The 23,613-nt window shown below is 34.1% G+C and overlaps 1 protein-coding gene across 46 annotated transcripts in view; it reads left to right on the plus strand.

The window, feature by feature from the left end:
• MPDZ (multiple PDZ domain crumbs cell polarity complex component) overlaps positions 1-23,613 on the plus strand; it is a 156,050-nt gene that overhangs the window by 19,543 nt on the left and 112,894 nt on the right. For 45 of the 46 annotated variants that reach the window (XM_081065699.1, XM_081065697.1, XM_081065682.1 and 42 more), the window contains exons 2-3: positions 5,421-5,480; positions 7,666-7,832. In XM_081065699.1, coding sequence (XP_080921825.1) covers positions 5,465-5,480; positions 7,666-7,832 — 183 coding nt within the window. In that variant the 5' untranslated portion in view covers positions 5,421-5,464. Of the gene's footprint in view, positions 1-2,530; positions 2,555-5,420; positions 5,481-7,665; positions 7,833-23,613 lie in introns of those variants that run through there. The other variant, XM_081065684.1, reaches the window with a different exon arrangement.

The raw sequence follows: 23,613 nt of genomic DNA on the forward strand, positions 1-23,613 counted from the left end.
CCACGAGTTCCCAGATTGTGTTCTCATTTCTCTGTTTTCTAACACCTAACATGTAGGCGACTCGTGTGTTGTTGAATCAGTAAATAACAATTTGAGTTCTTTTCTAACCTCTGTGACCCGCCAGCATTTTCAATTTGGACAGGTAATTTATCTTTCCAATTTATAAAGGGAGAACAAGACTATATCGATCTGTATTTCAAGTATGTTGTAAAAGTTTGATTGATACTTGATATTTGATTGTCTTTGATTTTGGGAAATAAAATAAAATTAATCAATTCTGTGATTATTGAAGGAATTCAAAAAGATTCATAAACGTCAACTTTAAAAATTTTGTTCACGCATGCTTTTTTGATCAAGCATTTAAAAACGAGGAAGACGTCTAAAAGAACAGATTAAGAAGAAGCTGAGTGTTTCCTGTTGGATAACGGTATGGTGCTGTTGGGTAGTGTGTTGTTTCTATGCTTTTGGAGCAGTAGTTCAGTAACATTACCCTAGAATATGAATTATGAGTGGAAGTGAAAGTTTTGCTGTCATGGCCAAATGATTGGATGACCAACTACCTGCAGGTGACTGACTGCAGCCTTGCACTTGTCTGCTAACTTCAGGTAGTGCTGAGGCAGCTGTGAGTGAGACAGGTGCTAAATTTAAATGGAAGAACAGATGCTGAGCGACTTCGACAAGCCGCAACCATTGCAGCAAGCTCTTTTAATACGTTACTCCTTTTACAGTCCGAATTGTTTAAGATAACTAGAAAATTGTATGCATTTGGGGCAGTTTCTCTTAGTTGGGTTATTTTTAACACAAAACATAATTTCACTTGTTAGTTGAAATATAATCTGCACTGGGAAGAATGATTTATGTTTCAAGCACTGATTTTCTACTATACAATAGCTATGCCAACAAATTACCAGTACAACTTGTTGAAAAGTAAAATGATTAGTCAATAAATTCCTGTTTCTAAACAAACTAATATCCTGTTTGATTTTTATGCTCTGCCGAAGCTAGTGTTATCATCCACTTTTGGAGAATCATATAGTTACAGCTAAAATCTTTAGAAATTTCTAAAGGATTTGGCAACTGTGGCACTATATTAAAGTTTTGCAGGAAACGTAAAGGCCTTAAATTAAAAATGATTTTTAAAATTTGATTTTCTTCTGAGTTAATATACATAAGTAGACTTGCCAGATAAAATAATGGATGCCCAGTTAAATTTGAATTTTAGATAATAGACAATTTAGTGTTTAGCATAAGTATGTCCCAAGAATTGCATAAGATATATTTATACTACAAAATTATTCATTTATCTGAAACTCAAATTGAACAAGGTATCCTGTGTTTCTATTTGCTAAATCTGATAACCTTCTATTGAGGCAAAATATATTTAAAAAAACACACAAAAGAAATGCAGTGCAAACTATATTTCTCTTAATGTCCGTCCATCCCTCCCACATCCCACTATTAGGCTTTGGAAAGCTTGCAGAAATCATCTGTGCTTTACTAGGCACATATTAATTTTACTTAACGAACCTTTGCCTCCAGTTTTATGCACACACTTGTAATTTAATATGTTGTCCTGCACTTTTTTTTTCATTTAACAATATATTTCCACCACATGATTTTTTTTTTTTTGAGACAGTATGGAAAATATGGGGTAGGTGATAGAAGAATGAGTGTGGGCTTTGAAATCAGGCGGAGTTGGATTCAAATGTAAGTTCACTGGCTTCCTAGTTGTGTGGCCTTGAGTAAGACCTCAGCCTCTCCTTTCCTGTGTTGTTTTATCTGGAAAGTGAGAGAATGATGGACCAGGCAGTGGAGGGCATTGTGGTCAGGGTCCCTGCTCCCATGATGTAATGCCTGTAAATGGCACTTGTCCGGCATAATAGTTCGTTCATTGATCATTATTGAATTTGGAATTCCATGACTACTGAAACAGACAAGTTCAGTTATAACCAAATCAATGGTATGGCTACAAGCAGAGTGCACGAACAGTGGCTAGAAGGGAACTAGTATTTTCTATACTGTTTGAATATGTTTAATCTCATTGCGTTGAGGGATTTAGTATCTTGAAATATAACAGCCATATTCTTTAATGTACTTAGAATATTAATAGAAGGACACAATTTTTCCTTGGGAATTTTCTTAAAATCTTGGTTTTTAAAAGTGATTTGTTTAACCATATATGAGAACATTATATAAACGGTGACTATGAATGATCCTTCTTTGACAAAGCTACGTATCATTTCTAAAATACTTAATTCTGACTTACTCATGCCTTGTAAGCATTGTTGGCTATATTGCACTGTGGACACCAGTCCGCTTCAGACTTAATTCAGTTTGCTTCCCTAGACTTCATTCACATTGTATCTCTGTTTCCCCTTTAGTTTCTCCTTGTCTAGGGCAGGGTCTACACAATGTTTAACTTGGAAAGAGGAAAGAGAATGGTGAAGTGAAAAACTCTTCCCTATGGAGAGGCAGTACATTGTAGAAGTGAAGTTGTTAATTGACTAGAGCCAAACTGCCTGGGTTCAAATCCTGGCTCCATCACTTACTAGTGGTATGAATTTGGGCAAGTTACTTAACCTTTCTGTGTCTCAGTTTCCTCGTTTGTAAAGTCAGTGGATTCTGTGAAGATTAAAGGACTTAATTGTATATATAATATGCTTTGAACAGTGTCAGCATGTGATAGGTGCTGCGTGTTTGCTGTTATTAGTACTATTTCTGCCCTACCATTAGTGTCGATTGCTTTGTTATTGTATCCATGTCTCTTCTGTTTACTGCCCTTCTGATTCATCATCCTCACTGATAGCAGGAATTGCCCAGAAAGACCTTTGGAACTTGGTATTCTTCTGACATGTATTGGATCTTTTTAAAATCTTACCCATTCGCCATGACCCACAGTTATCACCCACATACCCTTCTATTTCCATATAGTGTAGAGGTGGGTAAAGAGGAAAGAGTGATGGTTGGGTGGTTAAAGAGTGAGAAGGATTATTCATATCTACAATTTGATGTGAGTAGACGCCATATCTCCGTCTCAAAAATTCTGTGATTACCAATAAGTTTCTTTATACTTAGAACTGAATCCTTGGGAGGGTATAGGGGTATAGGTCATAAAAGAGAACACTTTTTTTTTTCACTTCTTGTTTCTTTGTCATGGTTACTTATGGTGAAATCTCCTGGACAACCTGAAAAAAGCCATGTATTTATTTTTGGGACATCAGAGCAGAGAAGATAAACTGTGAAACTAATTTTTTTATCACTGAAATCCAAAGGAGTAAAATTCTCATCTGGGACCTAATGTCAGTGACTTGCAGCTGAATTAAGCCTTTTAATTTTTTTTATTTTTTATTTGTTTTATGACAAGAGTTTCTCTGGGGTAAAACAAAAATAATTCTATTTCCACATGACTGATTCATAGGTGAACTCTTCTACGACCGTGTTTTTCTCAGTTGGGAACTGCCTCCTCTGTGCTTTGCCTACAGACTCCTCCTCAGTCATCATCCGCTAAATCCATGGTCTACCTCCCCTTCCACCACGCAATACTGCCTAGCTTCCTGAGTTAATTTTTCAGAGAGGAAAGAGGATAGAGCTAAAAATTTTAGTGTGCATACCAAGCACTCATGTATATAATTTGATCTTTTCCAAACTTTATGAATATTATTTATTTGTAATTAGAGATTTTCAAGTTCAAAAAAGATAGCGACTTAACAAGGGCATATAGATATAGTGAGTAAGTGGTCAAGCTGAAACTTTAATTCAAGATAGCACACTCCCTATTCCATGCTCTTTCATTGTTATCATGCGTCCTCCTGGGCAGTTTAATTAAATACACCTGGTTTCCTTATAGTGGGGTATCTTTACTTTTATTTTTTAATTGTCAGAGGTAATAATTTTGGGGAAGAGGGGGAACTAATTGTATGCTATTTTATGAAGGAATGTTACAGTTTCCTTGTCTGTAAGAATAAACAGGACTATTTTTAATATTTCCCTGTATTTTCCCCCATGGAACCATGCAATACCTGGCATTGGAATGCTCATGGTCTCAGCATTAATCCTGAATATGTATTTTATAGTTATGAGCTGGAAATGGGCATATTTTATTTATCTCACTTATCATAATATACCCAATGAGTAAATGTGTTTTCTAGGAAACTGAGGTTCAGATGGTAGGCCCCTTGCTCGAACCACAGTGCTGTGTAGGTTTCAGTTCTGGGTTAGAGCCAGTGTCCTCTTGCTGTGACACCAGTGCCAGTGGTTGAGCTATTTGACTTTGAAATGGAGTTGATGTTTTAAATAGTATATTCTAAAGTGGAATAAGGAAAATCAGTAAGTTCTGTTCTCTCTTGTTACCTGGAGCTAATTGCAGACATTGATGGTCCATGCATCTGCTCACATCTATCACATACTTTCATTGTTTCCAAATGCATTTTCTCCTAAATAGATAACAGGGGTACTTGTTCCTTCTCAGAGAAATCCCTTCTCATCTTCTAGATGAAAAGTAAGGATGTGGTTGTAGATTCCTTTTCTCTGTTGAAGGAATTACTGACTGACTTCCTGATGACTCCAGTTTCCTGCAAAGCAAAGGATAGATGTAACGATGGAGACTTTGTGCAACATTGTTGGACAGCAAAGATTAAAGATGGGTTAGTGATGTGGACATTGTCAGAGGAGATCTCAGTTCAACATTTCAGAGTCTAGATAAGTATTGTCAGAGAAAGATGAGATTGGTGGGAGTTGAGGGACTTGAGAAGGTTTTTGTTTTGAGTGGGAAAGGAGAACATTATAGTCAGGAGGGTATTTTGAAAACCTTTGAAAAATTTTCCATGTGACACTCCTGTATTTATTTTTTCATCCATGATTTAATGTATTATCTTCCAGGGGTTCATGTACTGCTTGATTGTCACAATTCATTTCTAACTGGTGTGTGTGTATTGTCTCCACAAACAAGACTGTGTGCATTCAACGCCCGGATCACATCTTATACTTTTTACATTCGAACTTTTTTTTTTTTGCCCACAGAATTTCTCATGCAGAGTGAAGTAAGCTCCTTACTATGAGTAAGGAGCTGTAATCCAAAGTGAGGCCAAAGGTTATTGGTTACAGGGGTCTGTGTTGAGGAGCACTTAAGGAAATATTTTGGATACGTCTACCATCTTATTTAAAAGATTTCGTGCCTTTTACCTTATTATGGAAGAATTATCTGCAAAGATAAGATAATTTTGCATTAGTCCTAAAACGATTACTTTTTTCTTGCCTATAAGGAAAACTATCTTTAGTTAAATCAACAAGATTTTAATGGTCAAAAGAACTGTAGCAGTATCAAGAGCTTTTTACAGTATATAGTTTTAGAATATAATTTTAAAGTTCTGCTAAAACATAACCATTCTATTTTATTTCTTTTCTTCCCGGTTTCATTATAGTTGCTGTTTATTGTCATTGTGGAGAACACTGAACTTCGGAAAAGATGTTAGAAACTATAGGTAAGACCTTATTCCTTTCTATTTTTATACGAATTGAAACACCTTCCATTGGGATCTTTTCAATGTGGTATTTTCTAAATAGCAGGATTCTGTCTATAGTAACATAGTTTTTAAAAAAGTTTTTATCTACTGACATTATACCAGGTGATGTGTTTTTATATTTGGACAATTTCATCTGAATGTTATAAAAAGCATCATTTATAAGCAAAAGTTAAAAGTATATGAGATGTTTTTGCCAGTAATGGGTTTTAATAAAGCTTAATGTCAACCCAGTTCTGATTTATGAACCCAATTCTGGCTAATGTTTGCTTCTGGATAACACCAGAAAGTTCAAAAGTTTCTTTCTAATACTAAAAAAAGATCATTCCCTATGTCATTCATACTTTTACTTTATCTGTGGCAGGTGAAATACTACTGAGCTCTTGGTTTTAAGTTGGCAAAGATAACAGTAACAAAAACTGAGGCTGACAACCTTCAGTGATCATTTAAGGCAGTTTAATTTTTATATGAGATAATTTTTAAGCTGACATAGTCAAATTTCCCAGGCTCGTGTGTTTATCTGTTTTTTCATAGTGCTCTTTATAGAAACTAGTTTGTAGAACTAGTTTCAGGTATAGCAGGTATGTGTCCCTCATCCGATACCACAGTCCTCACCTAGTCCAGGGGACTTATTATTGGGAGGTATCTGGATCTCTCTCTCTGACACCCTGATGAGTGCAACTGGCGTCTTGACAGCTGCAGGTTTGGAGGGATAGGGTGAGAGTAGGTGGCAGGAAAAGGAGCTGTTTTTGTGACCATGGGGATCATTACTGTGATTTGTTCCAGGTACTGTGCTGGGAATGAAAATGCATGAGTGTCCATTTCCTTCATCACCAATTTTATACTGAAATCCCACACCAAAAAGACTACTAGTCCCTATAGGGAAACTTCCTTGTAAGAAAGTGGAAAGCAAAGGGGAAATATAAAATTATTTAAATCATTACTTTCTAACCATTATTCTGTAAGTTTTTATTGAGTTGCATACCCTCCAAGAACTGACAGGGAAATTAATACTAGACTTGTATTCTAAGATACTATGGGAAATAGGACCCAGACTGAAGTTCTCATTATTTGCTTTTAAAATTCTGCATATGAGAAAATATTGTTTACATTTATGTCTGTTTGTGAACTCATGGTCAACATTAATTAATGTTTTAATTTCCCAATTTCTGTGAAATTCCACGTTTAATGTTTTAGAAAATGGCTCTGGTGATATTTCCCATTCTTTGATTACTGTATGATATGGCAAATATATTTTAATAGGTAAATTTGTTACCATCACGAATCTGTCATAACACATACCTTAACAGTCTCTATTAAAAAATAAATAAATTTGGTTTCACTTATAAGTAAAAGAGAGAGAGTTCTAGGGAGATGTTTTAAATTACTATTTCTAGCAAAAACTCACTGGTGTAACATGCACGTAAGATGCTAGGCTTAATATTATTACTATTATTATTATATATATTATTATATAATATTAGGATTATTCAAAATATTTATTTTATAACTGTGCCTGATACATAAAGCGATCAATTAGTATTTGAATTATATTAGTTGTAAATTATATGTAAATTTGCTATTTAAATTTTGGAAAAAACACAAAGTATTAAGTCTTGTATTTGAAGGGATATGTGTTACTGTGATGTATTGATTTCAAGTAAAATGTGATGTCAAGTAAATTCTCAAGCATAGAATACTTTGCCCCTTAATATATGAAATTGTCATATTTGGGGTTAATAGCCTTCATTTAGTTGTTAGTTATATTTCTCATTTTTCTTATATGTAAATACATTTTTTTAAAGGTGAAAATACCAGCATTTGCGAGATCACAGACCATTTGGTCTTCAATAGTTTTTATTATAAAGTTGAAATAGCTGGCCTTAGCGCTCAAATATACTTGATCTGAATTAGTTTCAGTACTTTACAATTAGTTGCGTGTAGCATACACTGCAACCAGTTCCCTGCTTTCAAACCAACTTTCTTACAGGAGACTTCAAGGTTTAACGTACAACTTTAGAGTGACGTGTTACAGTCCCTTCTTTTCTTTTCCTGAGTCAATTTTATGCTCTTGAAAGGAATCATTTTAGGATTTCTGTAAGCATGGCTTGATTCCCATTATTGACTAATGCTGCCTTTGGTACAGACAAAAATCGGGCCCTGCAGGCAGCAGAGCGCTTGCAGGCCAAGCTGCGAGAACGTGGGGATGTGGCAAATGAAGACAAACTGAACCTTCTCAAGTCAGTCTTGCAGAGCCCACTCTTCAGTCAGATTCTGAACCTTCAGACTTCAGTACAGCAGCTGAAAGACCAGGTACGACATCATTCACCCAAAGCAGGCGTTCAACGCATGGTATAGATCTCGGATTGTTGTATGTGTTATTGAAGAGTTAATGAAGTCATTTGAACCTCCAAAGAAGACATTCAGATTCACTGTGGCTCCTGCTCCCCCACCCCAGTTATTTCTGTAATAGTTGTTGCTGTATAGTGTAGATGATATGACATTGTGTTGAAAGCTGAAGAATGAGCCCCTACAGAAGGGAATGAGAAAAATAGGTTTAGGGTGGATGGCTGTAGACTTGGTTTCCATCCTCACTAAGGCTCATTGTTCCTGTGATCTTGCTCATTCAGATTCAGACATTCGGTACACTTACAAGATTTCAGATGTGTCTGGATTTGCATGTGTAATTGTGTGTGAGGAAGGGAAATCACCTCTGTTTTGACAGTAAAAGGAATAATTACATTGTCATCAGTTAGAGGAATTGCAAGTCTCACTTCTTAGAGCAGCGTAAGTAGCAATTGCTTCCGTGACAGCATCAGATGGTGATAAACATTAGAATTTCCAAATGTAACACAGTGGTTTTCTTTTTCTTTAAAAATTATGAGCATTAAGAACTGCTAACACTAATATTAAAACTGAAACATATCACAATGACAGAATGAAAACTGAAGTCACATGTTCTTTGAACTTAATTTAATCAATACTTTCTCAAGTTTAAAACATGTATTTTTTAAAATGGGTTGTTATCCTCTCAAGGTTTGAAGTCAGTCTATGCCCACAGTACAAGTTAATTCCCATTCTAACATTTTAGCATTGATTTAATGGTTATGGATGACTTGCTAACAAATATTCTGCCTTAAAAGGTTAAAAAGGAAACTTTAAGATGAGTTTTATAATTCAGTGAAAGAACAGCTCCAATTTAGAAAAAAAAAAAAAGCCTTCGAAAATATGCTAAATGCAAAAAGAACAAATAGCGATAGAGAAGGAATTTCTTTAATGTCATGTAACTTCTTAGTCTAGATATTTTGGTAGCCAAACAATTAAATCAAGAATCTTTAAAAATATTTTTCTCCAGTGAAATTATGCTTAATGATTTTAAAGGTCGTGATCATGAATTAAGAAAAACAGTTTTGTTTGTTGTTATATGTAGTTATGCTTGTCCCCTTTGCAAGTTATTGACAAGATTGGCTTTAAGTATTCCTTTTCAGAATGGATTGGCAGGGTTTTGGATAAACCAATATCCTGAATATAAGTGTGATTATGGCGTGGAAAGTTGTCTGGTTTTTCAGAAACTGAAGAAGTTGAACAGATGTTGTCCCCTTATTTATTGTATTATGAAGATAGGATTAGAATGAGAGAAAAAGTTGAAACAGAAAGTACTAGTAAGTATGTCAGGAAATACCACTAGTCCAGTGAGATAGCTGTCAAAATTCCCTATCTAGCCAGCTGTATGTAAGGGGAATAGCTTTTGTACTTATCCCATCTGCTGAAGGGAGGAGAGAAATAGGCCTACTTGTTTTGAGCTTGTGTTACTATTCCAAGTGGAAGTAGGATATGGGTTCTAAAACTGTTTCTGTTCTACGTGATTCAGCTGAAACTTCCTTGGAAATCTAAGCATAATATCAAATCTCCTAGTGTCTAAGTAGTGATGTTACTGATACACTCATGGTAGACACTGATGTATTTCAGGACTAAGGAAGCTGTGAGGTTTATGAATTCTGCAGGCATGTCTTACATGCCTTTGGACTTTTGATTCTTTGATCACCTGTTCAAGTACTGAAAGGGACCAAGGAAACCCTCTGGTCCACACTCTGTTATTACAGTGGCTTACAGAGGTGGAGTAACTGTCCCAGGTGGTAGAAGTCCTGGGGTAAGTGGTCCGCGGCTCTGGGAGCTGGAAGAAGATGTGTGGAGCCGAAGGCAAAGTAGACTTAATTTATTTAGGCTTATTGGGCACAATCAGCACCGTTGCTGGTTGCAGCCAGCGGCCCCATATGTCTCAGCAGCCCCCCCCCCTCCCCATAAAACGGCCAAACCCTTTTATACCATACAAAGACAAAGGTGGCTCACAGCCTCGGTGCTTACATAAGAGTGTTTACAGCATATCTGTAAGATGGACAGCACCCACGCTGCGTTCCATCGTCTTGGACCGGCAGGTCACCAGGTCAGGGCCAGCAGCTGGCTGGGGAGGAAGCCCGACTGACTCCATTTTCCCTACAGTAACTTGCTAGAACTCTGTTTTCTTGGCCTCGCAAGGCATAGCCCTTTTCCTTTTTTGATGCTGCAGCCTTTTTCACATCATTTTTTTTTCCCCCAAAGGTGGAAACTTGGTCCTTAGATGCTAAGAATTTAATTTCTGTTAAAACCACTGATAACTTCTCAGTTGTTGTGACTCTTCACTTTAGTCTTCATTCTTTGCTAATTCAATTTCATTTGTTTATTGAACCAGATTTTTTTATTTTTGTATGGCTAGAGTAAAACTTCAAAAGCTTTTACTATTTTCTATTTTAAAGTTTAAATTAAATATTCTAGGCTTTATTATGTTAAATTTAAATTTTCTATATAGTGTATCAATTGCTAATTTATTGGTATTTATAATTTAATTAATGCACCTAAGGAATGACATTTGCTTTTGCTTTTAAACCAGAAGCTACAGAAATCTGATCAGTGGCAAGGTTTTGTTTATTACCTTGTACCTAAGTTATGTTTTAAGATGTATAATTTTATATACATGATAGGTTCAAGTTACTGGCTCCATATTTTTTGGTATTACTGGTAAATTTGACGCCTGCAATTTTTCTCTGCCATCATTTCCCTAATTAAAAAGCAAAGGGAGTGAATAATTAAAAGCTCAAGGTATATGTAGTATATTGAAGAACATGATCATATTGTTGCATTAATGAGAGATGCTGACATGCCATGTTGAAATGAGCTTACTTTTCCCCTCAGATCCTTCTCATTACTTCTTTTCAATAACGTTTAATTTTTCTAATTTGCTTCTTCAGTATTAAGACTGCCGTTAGAAATCAAACTGTTTCCCTTTGGCAAATTAAACACTTGACAGGTGTGTAACTGAGAGGGCAAAGAAAAGCCATGCCCTGAAGGGATGTGCTATTTAAATATTGTCAAAAATATTAACAGGTCTGAGAGTGTAATTGATGCCTCTGTTTAACTCTGCCACATTGTGTATTGTTCTAACCGCCAGCTAAAAGGATGTGTGCTATTAAACCTGAATAATCTCTAATAGCTCCAGTTCATTTCCTCTTGCATGATTCCTGTTAAGTGAAGGGAAGAAGAAAAAAAGAAATGTGACTGTGTCAATGATCTGTCAAATGCAAAATCTCAAGTAGTGTCCTCACTGTCACCTAGTCATCACAGCTAATAACTGCAGGGCTCAATGTGTATTCATGACAAAAATCCAGTTATTGAGGGGGAAATAAACATGTTAGCAGTTTGATAATAGAAACTTGTCAACCATGGGGAAATTGGATTTGCATATTTATTCTGTGACGTTTCTTAGTCCAGTGCAGGTGTATGTTACTTTCCGGATTAATGAATTGCTTTGCCTTGTGAGTTGACCACAGACACTAAATTAAACATTTTTTTACCCTGAGTTATTTGTAGGAAAACAGTGAATTGAAAGTGTTAATTTCAATAAAAATTTAGGACTAATACTAAAAAATTGACACTGCTGAGATTTTTTTTTTAAACTATGGCAACAGAGAACAATTCTAAGACTGAAGAAATGATGTGGGTAATTCAGATTACAAGAGGTGCTGATAATTAGGAAACAAGCCCTGGGCCACAGAAAATTCTAGAGGATTCTCCTTGACAGTGATTTCCAGACTTTTGGAGTGTGACGCTCTATTATTATGTTGTTGTTCCCATTTTTTGATATTTCTAGGATCCTAGTTCATTCAGCTTTGTTTCAGGAAAGTGTGGCCTTATATACATATTATCTAGATGCATTTTTGTACACACACACACACACACACACACACAATTAAGCTAGATTTTTCTGAGTTTTTCCTTAGAAATTTATGACATCTCTTGAAATAATGGAGAGATGCTATATACTGATTTAACATAGAATTGAATTGGACATTTTTGTTCAGTGTCGATGAGAGTATTTACATCCTTCTTTTTCATTTCTAGTCTTGAAATATGGTCTTCATGGTATAAAATTGGGTTTATATTTCTATGTTTTTAAGTTTTACCTGTTCATACTCCAAAAAGAATCTGCATGGGAAAACATATAGACTAATGGGTGATTCAAATGTACATCTAAACAAATACCAAATAAAAATATTGAAGTACTAGATATTTCAAGGTCCTTGGGTTACTAAAATTGAGTATATCATTTAATTTCCATTTCCGAGGAGCAAAGGCAAAACAATACTAAACAACAAGAAAACTGGAGGGTTATATATTGTTCATTGTGAGACATTGTTTGGTGAATCAAATTTTCCCTTGAAAATGGGAGAGTTATCCCTTTGATGCTTTTATGGACTGCTCATAATCAGTTACAAATAAACCTTTGTTGGACACCTAAACTCAATAAAAAATACAATGAATAAATAAGGTGGAGGTTCTTACTATCTAGAGGGGAAAATAGAACATATATATATTTTTATTTAAGGAGAAAAACAAGAAGGTAGATGGTATAAAAGGAAGGAACTTTGACTAGGAAAAAAACTTCACTTTGGAGGTAGCGAGTAAGGTGAGTCTTGAAAACTGAGCAGGAGTTTTCTGGAGAGATGGGGGAAATTATTTCAGGTGGTGAGAACAGTGTTTACAAGGGTATAGAGTAGTTCTTTCTCAGTTGGGTGTGTTTTACATTCTCTCTCCCTAGGGGACATTACATGTCAGTAGCATGCATGCTCCCCTCCCCATCCCCAATCAAAAATGTCTGGAGACATGCATGCATGCTACTGACATGTAATCGGTAGGGCCCAAGGGTCCTGCCGGACATCCTCAGTGCACAGTAACAGAATTATTGAATTCATAAAGTCTTCAGTGCTGAAGTTGAGAAACCGTGAAACAGTCACATACAGACCTGTATTAACAGAGCAGTAGAATATATGCAGGGTATTGACAAGAGAGGAAGCTTTGAAACCGGTACTCGAGAAATTGTATTAACTTTATCTTCTAACTGTTCTTTTAAATACAATATTTTAACAATCATATTTTTTTATTTCTCCATGTTTTAAATTGTTGTAAAAAATAACAAAATTAAGGTAAAAATAATAAAATTATATATAAAAATAATAAAATTAATGACAGTTTGATAAGACCTTCAATTATAATTGTGAAATACATGAATTGTCCTTCTAAGGAATGCTTCTTTCATCTTTCTAAGAATGAAATATACTAAGAATATACACTAAATACAGCATCACATCCTAATTTATAAAATGATGGCTTTTCTGTCAAAGGGTATAAAAAAGTACACCGTGCACTTTTTTTTTTTGATGCTTTGTCTTAAAATAAGAATGACTTTTAGAGAACATAGAGAAATAGGTATTCAATGTGTATTTCAGGGGGTCACTTTCAAATATCTGATATCAGCAAGTGTGTATTTGATGGAACACCACTATTGTGGGACATGCCTGCAAGGCCACCATTCTGCAGGTATATATTTGTAAGACTACTGATCTTTATATATTTGTAAGACTGCTGCAGGTATATATTTGTAAGACTGCTGAATCAAGTTCATGTCCAAAGTGTTAAGGTAGGCTGCTTTTAATCAGTCATATCAGCAACTTTGATAATTTCTTACATTTACGAGTATATTTTTTAGGTTGATGGAAAGATGAGAATTTTGATAACTGAGCCTGTTGTTGCTCTGTTTTGACTCTGGTAATCAGAAAGATACTGTTTTGTGCAATTCACGTCTCCAAGAGCAGAAATGCCTGTTTCATCAGTTTTTATTTTATTATATAAATGATGAAAACATAATCCTTCCCTCTGTGGTTTCTAACTTGAGACTGAAATGAGGTTGACTCATCTGCAGGCTTGCGATCAGTGAAAGGGAAATGACTACTGTCTCTCAAGAAAGCCTCAGTTAAATTATGACTTGGTGTCAGTACAGGGAGGGAGCCAGAAAGAAAGAAAATATTCCTTAACCCTTTAAGAGGAATTATCTGAAAATGGAATGGAATTCTTCCTAGTGCTCGTTGCTTGTGAAAATGAAAAAAAAAGGTTTTTCTTACCATAGAAATGGGTTTACTTTTATGGTACAGTATTACAGCCAACTGATAGAAAGGTGTCTGTTTTTTGAGACTTTAATGTATATTATCTAGGAGAAGTTTACATAGAAGGAGTGACTCTTATGTTTTTGCATTTACCATAAAGTTTATTTACTGTAAGAATTTCAAATACTTTATCTTTGGTACAATAACAGCTTTTAGATGTTTGTTCCTTTAACTAAAAGTTTGTAAATATAGAGCCTTTGAAAGGACTAAAATTCTTGTTTTATCCTGGGCAAGAAGCACTGTTCAAGCTTTTTATACAGTGCTGGATTAAAATGCAACACCATCTTGCTATTGGGTATGCATGTGTGTCTAAAACAGCAAATGGTGCTAATTGTATGGTGTTTTGTGACAAAGTTAAATGGTCTTTGGAGGGAAAAAATGTGAAATTTACTGGGTATAACCTAAATGAGTTTTTAACCCAAGAATTTAAGAGTAATTTACATTTGAAGCTATAGTAACAACAACAAAAATTACCTTAAAGAAGCCCTCATTTGCTCTGGACTTTGTCTTATTTCACCAGCCCATCAGCTCTATAAGGTGGGTTTTATCCCTGTTTTGTCTAGTGAGGAAATTGGGGTTTAGAGTAGTTACACAACAATCTGGACCACACAATTATTCAGTGATGGATTTTGAAGGATCTGAATCTGTCTAGTCCTGAAGCCAGTGCTTTTTACTTTTAATTTACACTATTTATAAACCCTTAGTTCTCTAATATAAGGAACAGATAAGTTGAAAAAAATTAATAGCATTCCTAAAAAGAAATGAACTTAAATGAAATCTTTTGTAAACTCAGATTCATTAAGATTTGTCATCTCCCTTCATTCTGCCCCCAAATTTTAATCCGAGGGTCTTTAAAATAAAAACCAGAACTTTTTTTCTGATTTAATTTATTATTATGTCCAATTTTAAAGTAAATGAAGGTAATAGTATAATGGAGAGCCAATATGGCAAAGTAACATCATTCTTCATGTGTTCATTTCCATATATTTATACTGGTATGTAAAGTGTTATTTTTGTTTTTCTCTAACCAGACTGAACAGTGAATCAGTTTTGTCTGCTGGAAACGTGGGACTGATAGGAAAAACACTGCAAAAATTCTAACATGTCATTAGTCTAAATTTTCTTTTTCTGAAGTATTTGTCATGGCATTTAAAATACATTAATTTAATTTTGATGGCTTCTCCCCTTTGATGTAGAAATTTCAGCATCCCTTGATAAGAATATTATTTTTGGTTAAGCTACATTCTTTCCATTTTTCCCCCTTGGAAGTTTTGCTAAGAAAGGACAGAAGTGTTGAGATTTAAATAAAGAAAAGACATTCTGCAAATACACGTCAACACACATGGCTAGACTGTGGTGTATGTGCTGCGCTACCACTTGCCATTTGTTCTTAACAAGCAGAAAAAGGAGTTTAGGAATTAATTGTGTTTCAGATCTGCTTGTAGTATATTCACGAATTTGGGATAAAAATGCATGCCACATTCGTCTTTGACTGCTTTATACCTAATGTGATACTTTATTCCAAGCTCAGTAAATGATCACTTAATTAACGAATACATGAATATTTTTAAACATCCAGAACTGTTGTACATTAATAATTTATATTTCCTTGTTAAAGAACTAATTTTTAACATAAATAAATTAGCCAAATAACTGAAGTTATTTGGGAGACCCTGAGCTTTTCTCTTAGTGACCATATTGAAAAGATGTTCCTCCTCCTCTCCGGCTTCTGTCCTACCTTCTCTCCTCCTCCTCTCCTCCGCCTCCTCATTGTAGTTAACATGTTACATTCAGTTACATTCTTGCAGTTACATTCATGCAGTTACATTCTTACTGAGTGTCAGGAACTATTCTATGTAGTTACCTGTAGTTACAAGGATACTATAAAGTAGATAATTTTTTTCCTCATTTTACAGATGGGGAAATGCAGGCGTGAAGTTAAACGGTAGTGCTCATATTTGAAGGCAGGCAGGCTGACTCTAGACCCTGGGTCTTAATCATAGAGCTCCGCCCTTCTCTGTTTCACTGTCCACATTAACAGTGTAATAAACATAATTTAAGGATTTCCTGGTTTTTGAGGCATCATTTTGCTTATCTGACCTCAGATGCTGGCATTGTTCTCCAGGTTGCAGACAGACACGATCCAGACTTGGATTCTGGCACTGACATTTATTAGTAGATGATCTTAAGCAAGGGTTTATTTCTAAAAGTGAAAGTGTATGTTATATATACATACATACATGTATGTGTATATATATACGTGTGTGTGTATATACATATATACATATATACACACACACACATAAATATACATAAGTATGTAAATATCTTCACTGAGCCGCCTTTTTTCCTCCTTTAGTTGTAAAATGGGAACTGAATAACCTGGATCTAACAACTCTAAGGCATAAATAAGCCCGATGCTTGCCAAACACTTAATATGTATTACTTCTCTTCTTCTTGCATCTTCCTCCTGTTTGAAATTTAGTATTCTAAGGCTGCAGTTCTCAAACATTTTGGTCTCATTTTATTCTTTAAAAAATACTATGGATGACAGTATGCTTTTGTTTATGTGGTTTTATCCGTCAGTATTTATCAGGTTAGAAATTAAAATTGAGAAATATTTTAAATATTTATTAATACATTTAAAAATAGCAGAAATAAAGCCATGACATTTAAACACTGGAGAAGAGTGGTGCTGTTTATATTTTTGTGTATCTCTGTAATGTTGCTTAATAGAAAACAACTGGATTCTCATAGCTGCTTCTGCATTTGATCTGTTTGAATTTGTTGTCTTATTGATGTGTTTGGAGAAAATCTGGCCACACACAGATATTTAGCTGGGAAAGGTTGGAGTATGATTTAGATATTGTGGATATCCATCTTTGATAGGGCACCAAAGTTCTTGGTAGTTTCTCAAATATTAGTTACAGTGTAGAATCTGAAATGAAATCAATGAACATTTTGTACAGTATTACAGTAAAATCTGTCTATCTTGCTCTGATTTTTTTTTTAACCTATGCATAATTTTGCATCACATTGGTCATCTGGAAAATTTGAAAAGTGGAAAAACTACTTTTCACATTTCATTGCACAATATAAAAAAATTACACTTGGTAATATTGCTTCCCATCGACAGAGTTTTTAAATTATGGAAAGTTGTCAAGCTCAGTGTAGCAGATACAAGTTTTCCAAAATTCTAATTTTCACTTGAAAGCTCAAATTGGCAACAATTATTGTCAGTTGTTTTCCTTGAAGTGACAGGCCTACTTTCTTTATTTTCAAGAAATTGTGTGCCGTATACCCAAGTCTGTATAATCAGATTTTGATATTCAGTCAGTTTTTCAAGTAATATAATATGGTGCTCATGAAAAAAGTAGCTAGTTCATCTTGCAACTCAAACAGTAGTGCTTTTCCTGTAGACAACAGTCCTATTATTTTATACAGCATAAGTGCTTTAAAAAGACATACTGTACACTCAAGGGCCAGGATGGAAAAAATTAATAATTTTACTCCAGGAGGAAATTTTTAAATTGATTTTTTGGGTGGGGGATTAAACTACTGCTCTTAATGAGAGGAGTTGAAAAGACTTTGTTGTCTGTTTTTTCTTTCAGCCTACCATAGATACCCCGCCTGCCAGTAACACTAATAAAAAATAAAGGTACTATCAAAGATCAAACAGTATGAAAAGAAACCATTGTTTTTGAAATTAGTGAAATCTAATTGGCAAGTCAGTGGAAACTCAGGAAATAGGTTAAAGAATCCTGTTAACATTTTACCTCATTGTAGGATCTAATTTTTTTAATGGTAAACAAACATTTTTTATAAGAATACGTAATAAAGATAATTTAAGACAAAACTGTGACTGCTTTAAGTTCAAGTTATTTTCCAATCCTTACCCAAGTGTTCATGTATATATTAGGAAATTGGTGTGTGTGTGGGGGGGGGGGGTCTGAATCTTTTCCCGTAGACTATTTCAATATTTTTTAGTGGAATTTAGACCTTTAAAAAAATTAGTTTGTGAAATACACGTGTACTTTTCATTTTGCTGTCTGAGCCCAACATTTTAGTGCAGTATGTATTGTAGATTGATTTTAATATCTTTTATGATGAAATTTGAAGAATGAATTAAATCTTTATAGATACAGCTTTGTGTGAAAACTAGAACATTATAAAATAGTATAACCTGCTGCATGGCCTTTCACTTAAATTGATGACATTGTATAAAAGCACAAAGTCTACACTTTTGTACTTGATCTTATTTAATAAGCTATAGCCATCGGTATTGCTTTGGGCAGATTGTTGAGCATCCATATATACCTCCTTATTTAGAAGGATCTGAATCTGTCTAATCCTGAAGCCAATGCTTTTTACTTTTAATTTACACTGTTTATAAACCCTTAGTTCTCTAATATAAGGAACAGATAAATTGAAAAAAAAAAAGTTAATAGCATGCCTAAAGAATGCTCCTTAAATATTGAAAGAGAGAAGACAATCTTATGTACTCTTTAATTCATTTCCTCCTTTAGCCTTTAGGTATTCTTTAACTTCCATCTTGAGTTTCGTGGTTGATAGTTTATTTAGCATGGGGGGATTTTAAAATAAATATGCCAATAAAACTTTGCATTTGTGTGCACATAGGGGCAGGTGCAGCAAGTTTGCATTTTGATTACTCACAGTGACTCCTTAAACATTCTTGGGTTAAGGAATTATTTTCTAAATTCAATGTCTTTTTAAATTTATCAGCCAATGAGAATCAACAACTACTTTAAAATATCTGAAAATTATAATGTGTGTTCTAGGCCACTATCTGCATTGCTATTCAAGAATTCATAGCTATGAAAGGAAAGGTATTCTATCTCAATAAGTGGGTGGACTAATCCTGTTGATGTTATTTCACAGGATATCTAACATTTTAGTGATTATGGAAAGCATTTTAGCTTTTTAATTACTGTCCCTTTAGCCCAATGTCTTGAACATTTGAGGTGCCCAATAAATATGTTAATGAACGAAAGGAACGTCTCATAGAAAATGTAAAATTATGCTTATTCCATTTGAAAATGTCCCCCCCCCACCCGACCCCTTTATAACTTGCTGCTCCATTTTGTATTTTGTTTAGTTCAGGAGCTGTTAGCTACTTTAGGTCCAAAATAGTCTCGTCACATTAAGCTAATCCCCTTTGAACATGCAACTCAATTTCTTTAATTAGCTTTAAAAATAAGGATCATTAAATCAGAGTGCCACCATCAATTACTGTGGAAGGGTTTGTCTGTTCAATAATGCATCAGAGTTGGGCTCTAATCAGTATTTCACTGAAAGATTTATGGACAAGGAGGCCTCCCTTGGTTCCAAACTTGAAATGCAGTTCTATTATGTATAAAAAAATTTTCCTGTCATTGCTACCAGTTTAGGTGCTGTATTTCATTGAATAGTCTCAGCATCCTATCCATTTTTGCATTTCATATTTGGGATCAGTTCCAGAGAGTGTTTTACAGCATTTTTGTAAATTCACAAGAAAATAAGCACATTTCTTGCTCTGCAAGAACAGACAAGATGTGGTTTAAAAAAAAAAAACAGTCTGCATTTTCTATGAGATGCACCTGTTATGGCAAGTTCCCCAGAGTGACTTATTTCTTATTTCTCATTATGTTAAGGAGTAACAAACAAACAAAAAATTGGGAAATTGAACTATCAATGTATGTTTATAAATTTGTTTAAAGTCTGTGAAACTGGGGTTGCAAAAGCAGTGGTCATTTTTCTTGCACAATTCAAGATAACATATTTTGGCTTTTAAATGATAGAAATATTATATCCATCAAATGTCTATCATGTCCAGAATATTAGATCCATCATTTGGATCATTTTGTTCTCATTTCTATACTATGCCTTCGGAATCAGTCAAAATAACAGGACCGCGAAACAGGTTTTGATAATCTGTATAAAAATGTTTTAGGGAATTCAGTTTGATCCTAAGCAGTCATATTTGTAGACAATTATATAATACTTCTGGAAAGATTGATGTCAGCCATTAAAATGAGCTAATAATGTTAACTTCTTTTTCAATTAACCCAGTGGAATAGATGAAACATAAGAAGAGAATATTTCAATATTTTTGTAGCAGATTCAGTTAAGTTAATCTATATATTTGCAAGTATTTTATTTGGTTAAGGTTAAATGCACAGATCACATTTTTATGATCAAAATATTTAAGACATTGATCTTTTTGAATATTTTTTGAATGTCATTAATTTTGCAGGATAGGTAGTATTTTTCGTTTGTTTCTTTTTTTTAATTAAATTTTATTACGGTGATAATTGTTAGTAAAGTTACATAGGTTTCAGGTGTACAATTCTGTAATACATCATCTATATATCACATTGTGTGTTCACCCCCCAGTCAGTTCTTTTTCTATTATTGAAAAAAATATAAAAAACAATTTGTAATTTTGTAATCTCACAGTTATGTCAGCATAGAACCAGGGTGGGCCGAATTACTTTAGTGTAAAGGTATAAGATAATATAATGATTACTTTTTCTTGCAATTTGGGGTGCAATTAAGAGATTGCAAGTTTTAAAAATTTATAATCTTTGAAGAAGAAAAATCTAAATGTGCTACAGAGGGTAAAACACACTTGCTCAGGATTCATCTTGACTTGAGCACTTGTTAAAGGATTTATTCTGGGAATGGACATGAGCCAGTTGAATCCTTATGAAGCCTGGGGAGGGTCATCCATCACAGTAATAGACTAAGCTTTAGATACCCCGTTTCTATATTCTCTTTCATGTAAGGTGAACACCTGGTAATTCAACTTTAAATTCAGAGTGTCTGTCAGAGAAGGTTCAGCTTGATGTATAGAGACTGTTCCTACTACCTACTTGATTTAAAAGTAGTATGCTTTTCTATCATCCATTGGAGTGCCCTGGTTCTATGTTCTGATTATATCACTTATTTTGCAAACTTCAAAAAGTTGAGAAATAACATAAAGGGCAAAATTATAAAGCTCAAATTTTTTTTTACAAATTGAATATACACATACAACTCTTCACCTAAATCAAGGCATAGAAATTTACCATCACTCCATAATATTTTCTGTGTCTTCTCAGTCAGTCCTAACCATCTACCCCAATTAAGGCATTATTCTTTTTTGTAGTCTATTTGAGATATAATTGATGAACAACATTGTAAGTTTAAGATGTACATCATTATATTTAACATGTGTATATTTTATGAAATGATTACCACAGTAAGGTCAGTTAACACATCCATCACCTTACATAATTACCTTTCTGTGTGTGTATGTGGTGAAAACATTTAAGATCTACTCTCTTAGCAGCTTTCAGAGTGTATAATACAGTGTTGTTAACTATAAGTCACCATGATGTACATTAGATGTCTAGAACTTACTCATCCTGTAACTAGAAGTTTGGACCCTTTGACCATCATCTCCCCATTACCCCCATTCCCCCAGCCCCTGTCACCCACCAGTCTACTTTGTTTCTATGAGTTTTGTTTTTTTTAGATTTCACATTTAAGTCAGATCATACACTGTTCTTTTATCTCACAGATAAGTATTTGAATTTTATATAAATGCAGTCTGAGTGTATATATGCTTGTGCCTGGCTTATTTTCCTCACGTTATATCTGTGACATTCATTCATGTATGTGGCTGAAGTTCTTTTCCATTTTTCATTGTATGAATATACTAGAACGTATTTGACCTTTCTTTCGTTGATTGTAATTCTGTTTTCTCCAGTTTGGGGCTATTATTAAAAGAACTGCATGCATGTGTCTTTTGATGTTCATTAGTGTGCAATTTCTCTTGCATATTTACTAAAGAGTAAAATTTCTGAGTCTTAAGTTATATATTCAGCATTTGTAGCTCCTGTCAAGCTGTTTTTCCAAGTAGTTGCAGGTCTACACTCTCAGTGTAATGTGTAAAAATTCTCATTGTTCCACATCATTGCTTATACTTGGCACTACCAGTTTCAAACTTCTTTTTTCCCCGATTTTAGCCACTCTGGGGGTATATTGAGGTATCATATTATTGTTTTAATTTGCATTTTCCTGATAACTGATTATATTGAGTACCTTTCCATATGCTTATTCATCATCTGGATATCCTCCTTTGTGGAGTTCCTGTTTAATTATTTTTTCCATTTTACAAGAATTTTTAAAATGTATTCTGAATACAACGTCTTTGTGGGATAGTGTGTCACATCTGTTTCTGTCTGTATTTTGCCTTTTGATTTTCTTAATTGTGTCCCTGGAAGACCAGAATTTTTTTGTTTTTGTTTTTTAAAATTGTAATAAAGTCCCATTTCTCAAACTTTTCTTCTATGAGAAGTCATTGACTATGCCAAGGACGTAGAGATTATGCCCTCAGGAGCTTGTTTTGCTTTCTTAATTTTGGCTATGGTGCGAGGTAAAGTGTGTGTTTTCATGTGTGTGTTCATAATTTTCCGTTTGACCCCAAACCATTTACTGAAAAGACCATCATCCTTCTCTCCCTTACCTTGGCACTGTTCTTTTAAATCACGTGGTCATACATATGTCGGTCTGTTTCTAAACACTGTTGTATTCCAGTTTTTTTTCACAAAACTATCACACTTTAAGTGGAATCTTTTTTAAAAAATGTTAGTTTCTCATTGGATTTTACTAGGAAATATAGTTATTTTGTATTGATTATATCCACCAACGTTACTGAATTCACTTATTAAAGCTAATACTTTATTTGTAGATTCATTTGGCTTTTCACTGTATACAGTTATGTGTCTGCAAGTAATTACAGTTTTTATTTCTTCAGTTCTAGTCTTTCTACCTTTTATTTCTTTTTCGTGTCTTACTGTACTACCTACAACATTGAGTCTAGTAGAAGTAGTGAGGATGGACATCACAGTCTCATTCTCAAACTTGGGTTAAGAGCTTTCAATATTTCCCTATTAAGAATACTTTTTATCCACTACTTTTTTCTGCCATCTATTCAGCTAATCTTATGTTTTTCTTTTTTCTTTTTTTAATATTGTAAATTAAACCTAAACAGTTTTCAAATGTTAATACAACCTTGCATTTCTGGAGTGCCCAACTTGGTTGTAATTATTATCTTCTTTATATATCTTTGGATTTAGTGTTTTGACATTCTTGTTCAGTATTTTTGTATCCATAATTTTTCCTGTCTTGTAATGCCATTGTTAGGTTTTTGTGTCAAAGTTATGCTGGTCTTAAAAAAAAAAAAGTTGAGAACAGTTCTTTCTTTTCACTGAAAGAGTTTATAAAATTGATGGTATTATTATTTTTTTTAAATATCTGGTAAAGTTGACCAGTGAAATCATCTAGATCTGTTTTTATTTATGTGTGGTAAGATTTTTAATAATGGATTAGTTTCATTAGTAGGTACAAAATTATTGGCATTTTGCTAAATTTGTTTTTTAAGGTATATGTTTATTTTATATAAAATTTTCAAACTTTTGGGTATATGTTTCTCTACTATATACCTTTAGAGTTTAATTTCATCCCTCTTTTCATTCCTAATGTTGGAAATTTATACCTTTTTTCTTTGATTCAGA

Source organism: Rhinolophus hipposideros (genome assembly GCF_964194185.1).
Source record: "Rhinolophus hipposideros genome assembly, chromosome: 11".
NCBI lineage: Eukaryota > Metazoa > Chordata > Mammalia > Chiroptera > Rhinolophidae > Rhinolophus > Rhinolophus hipposideros.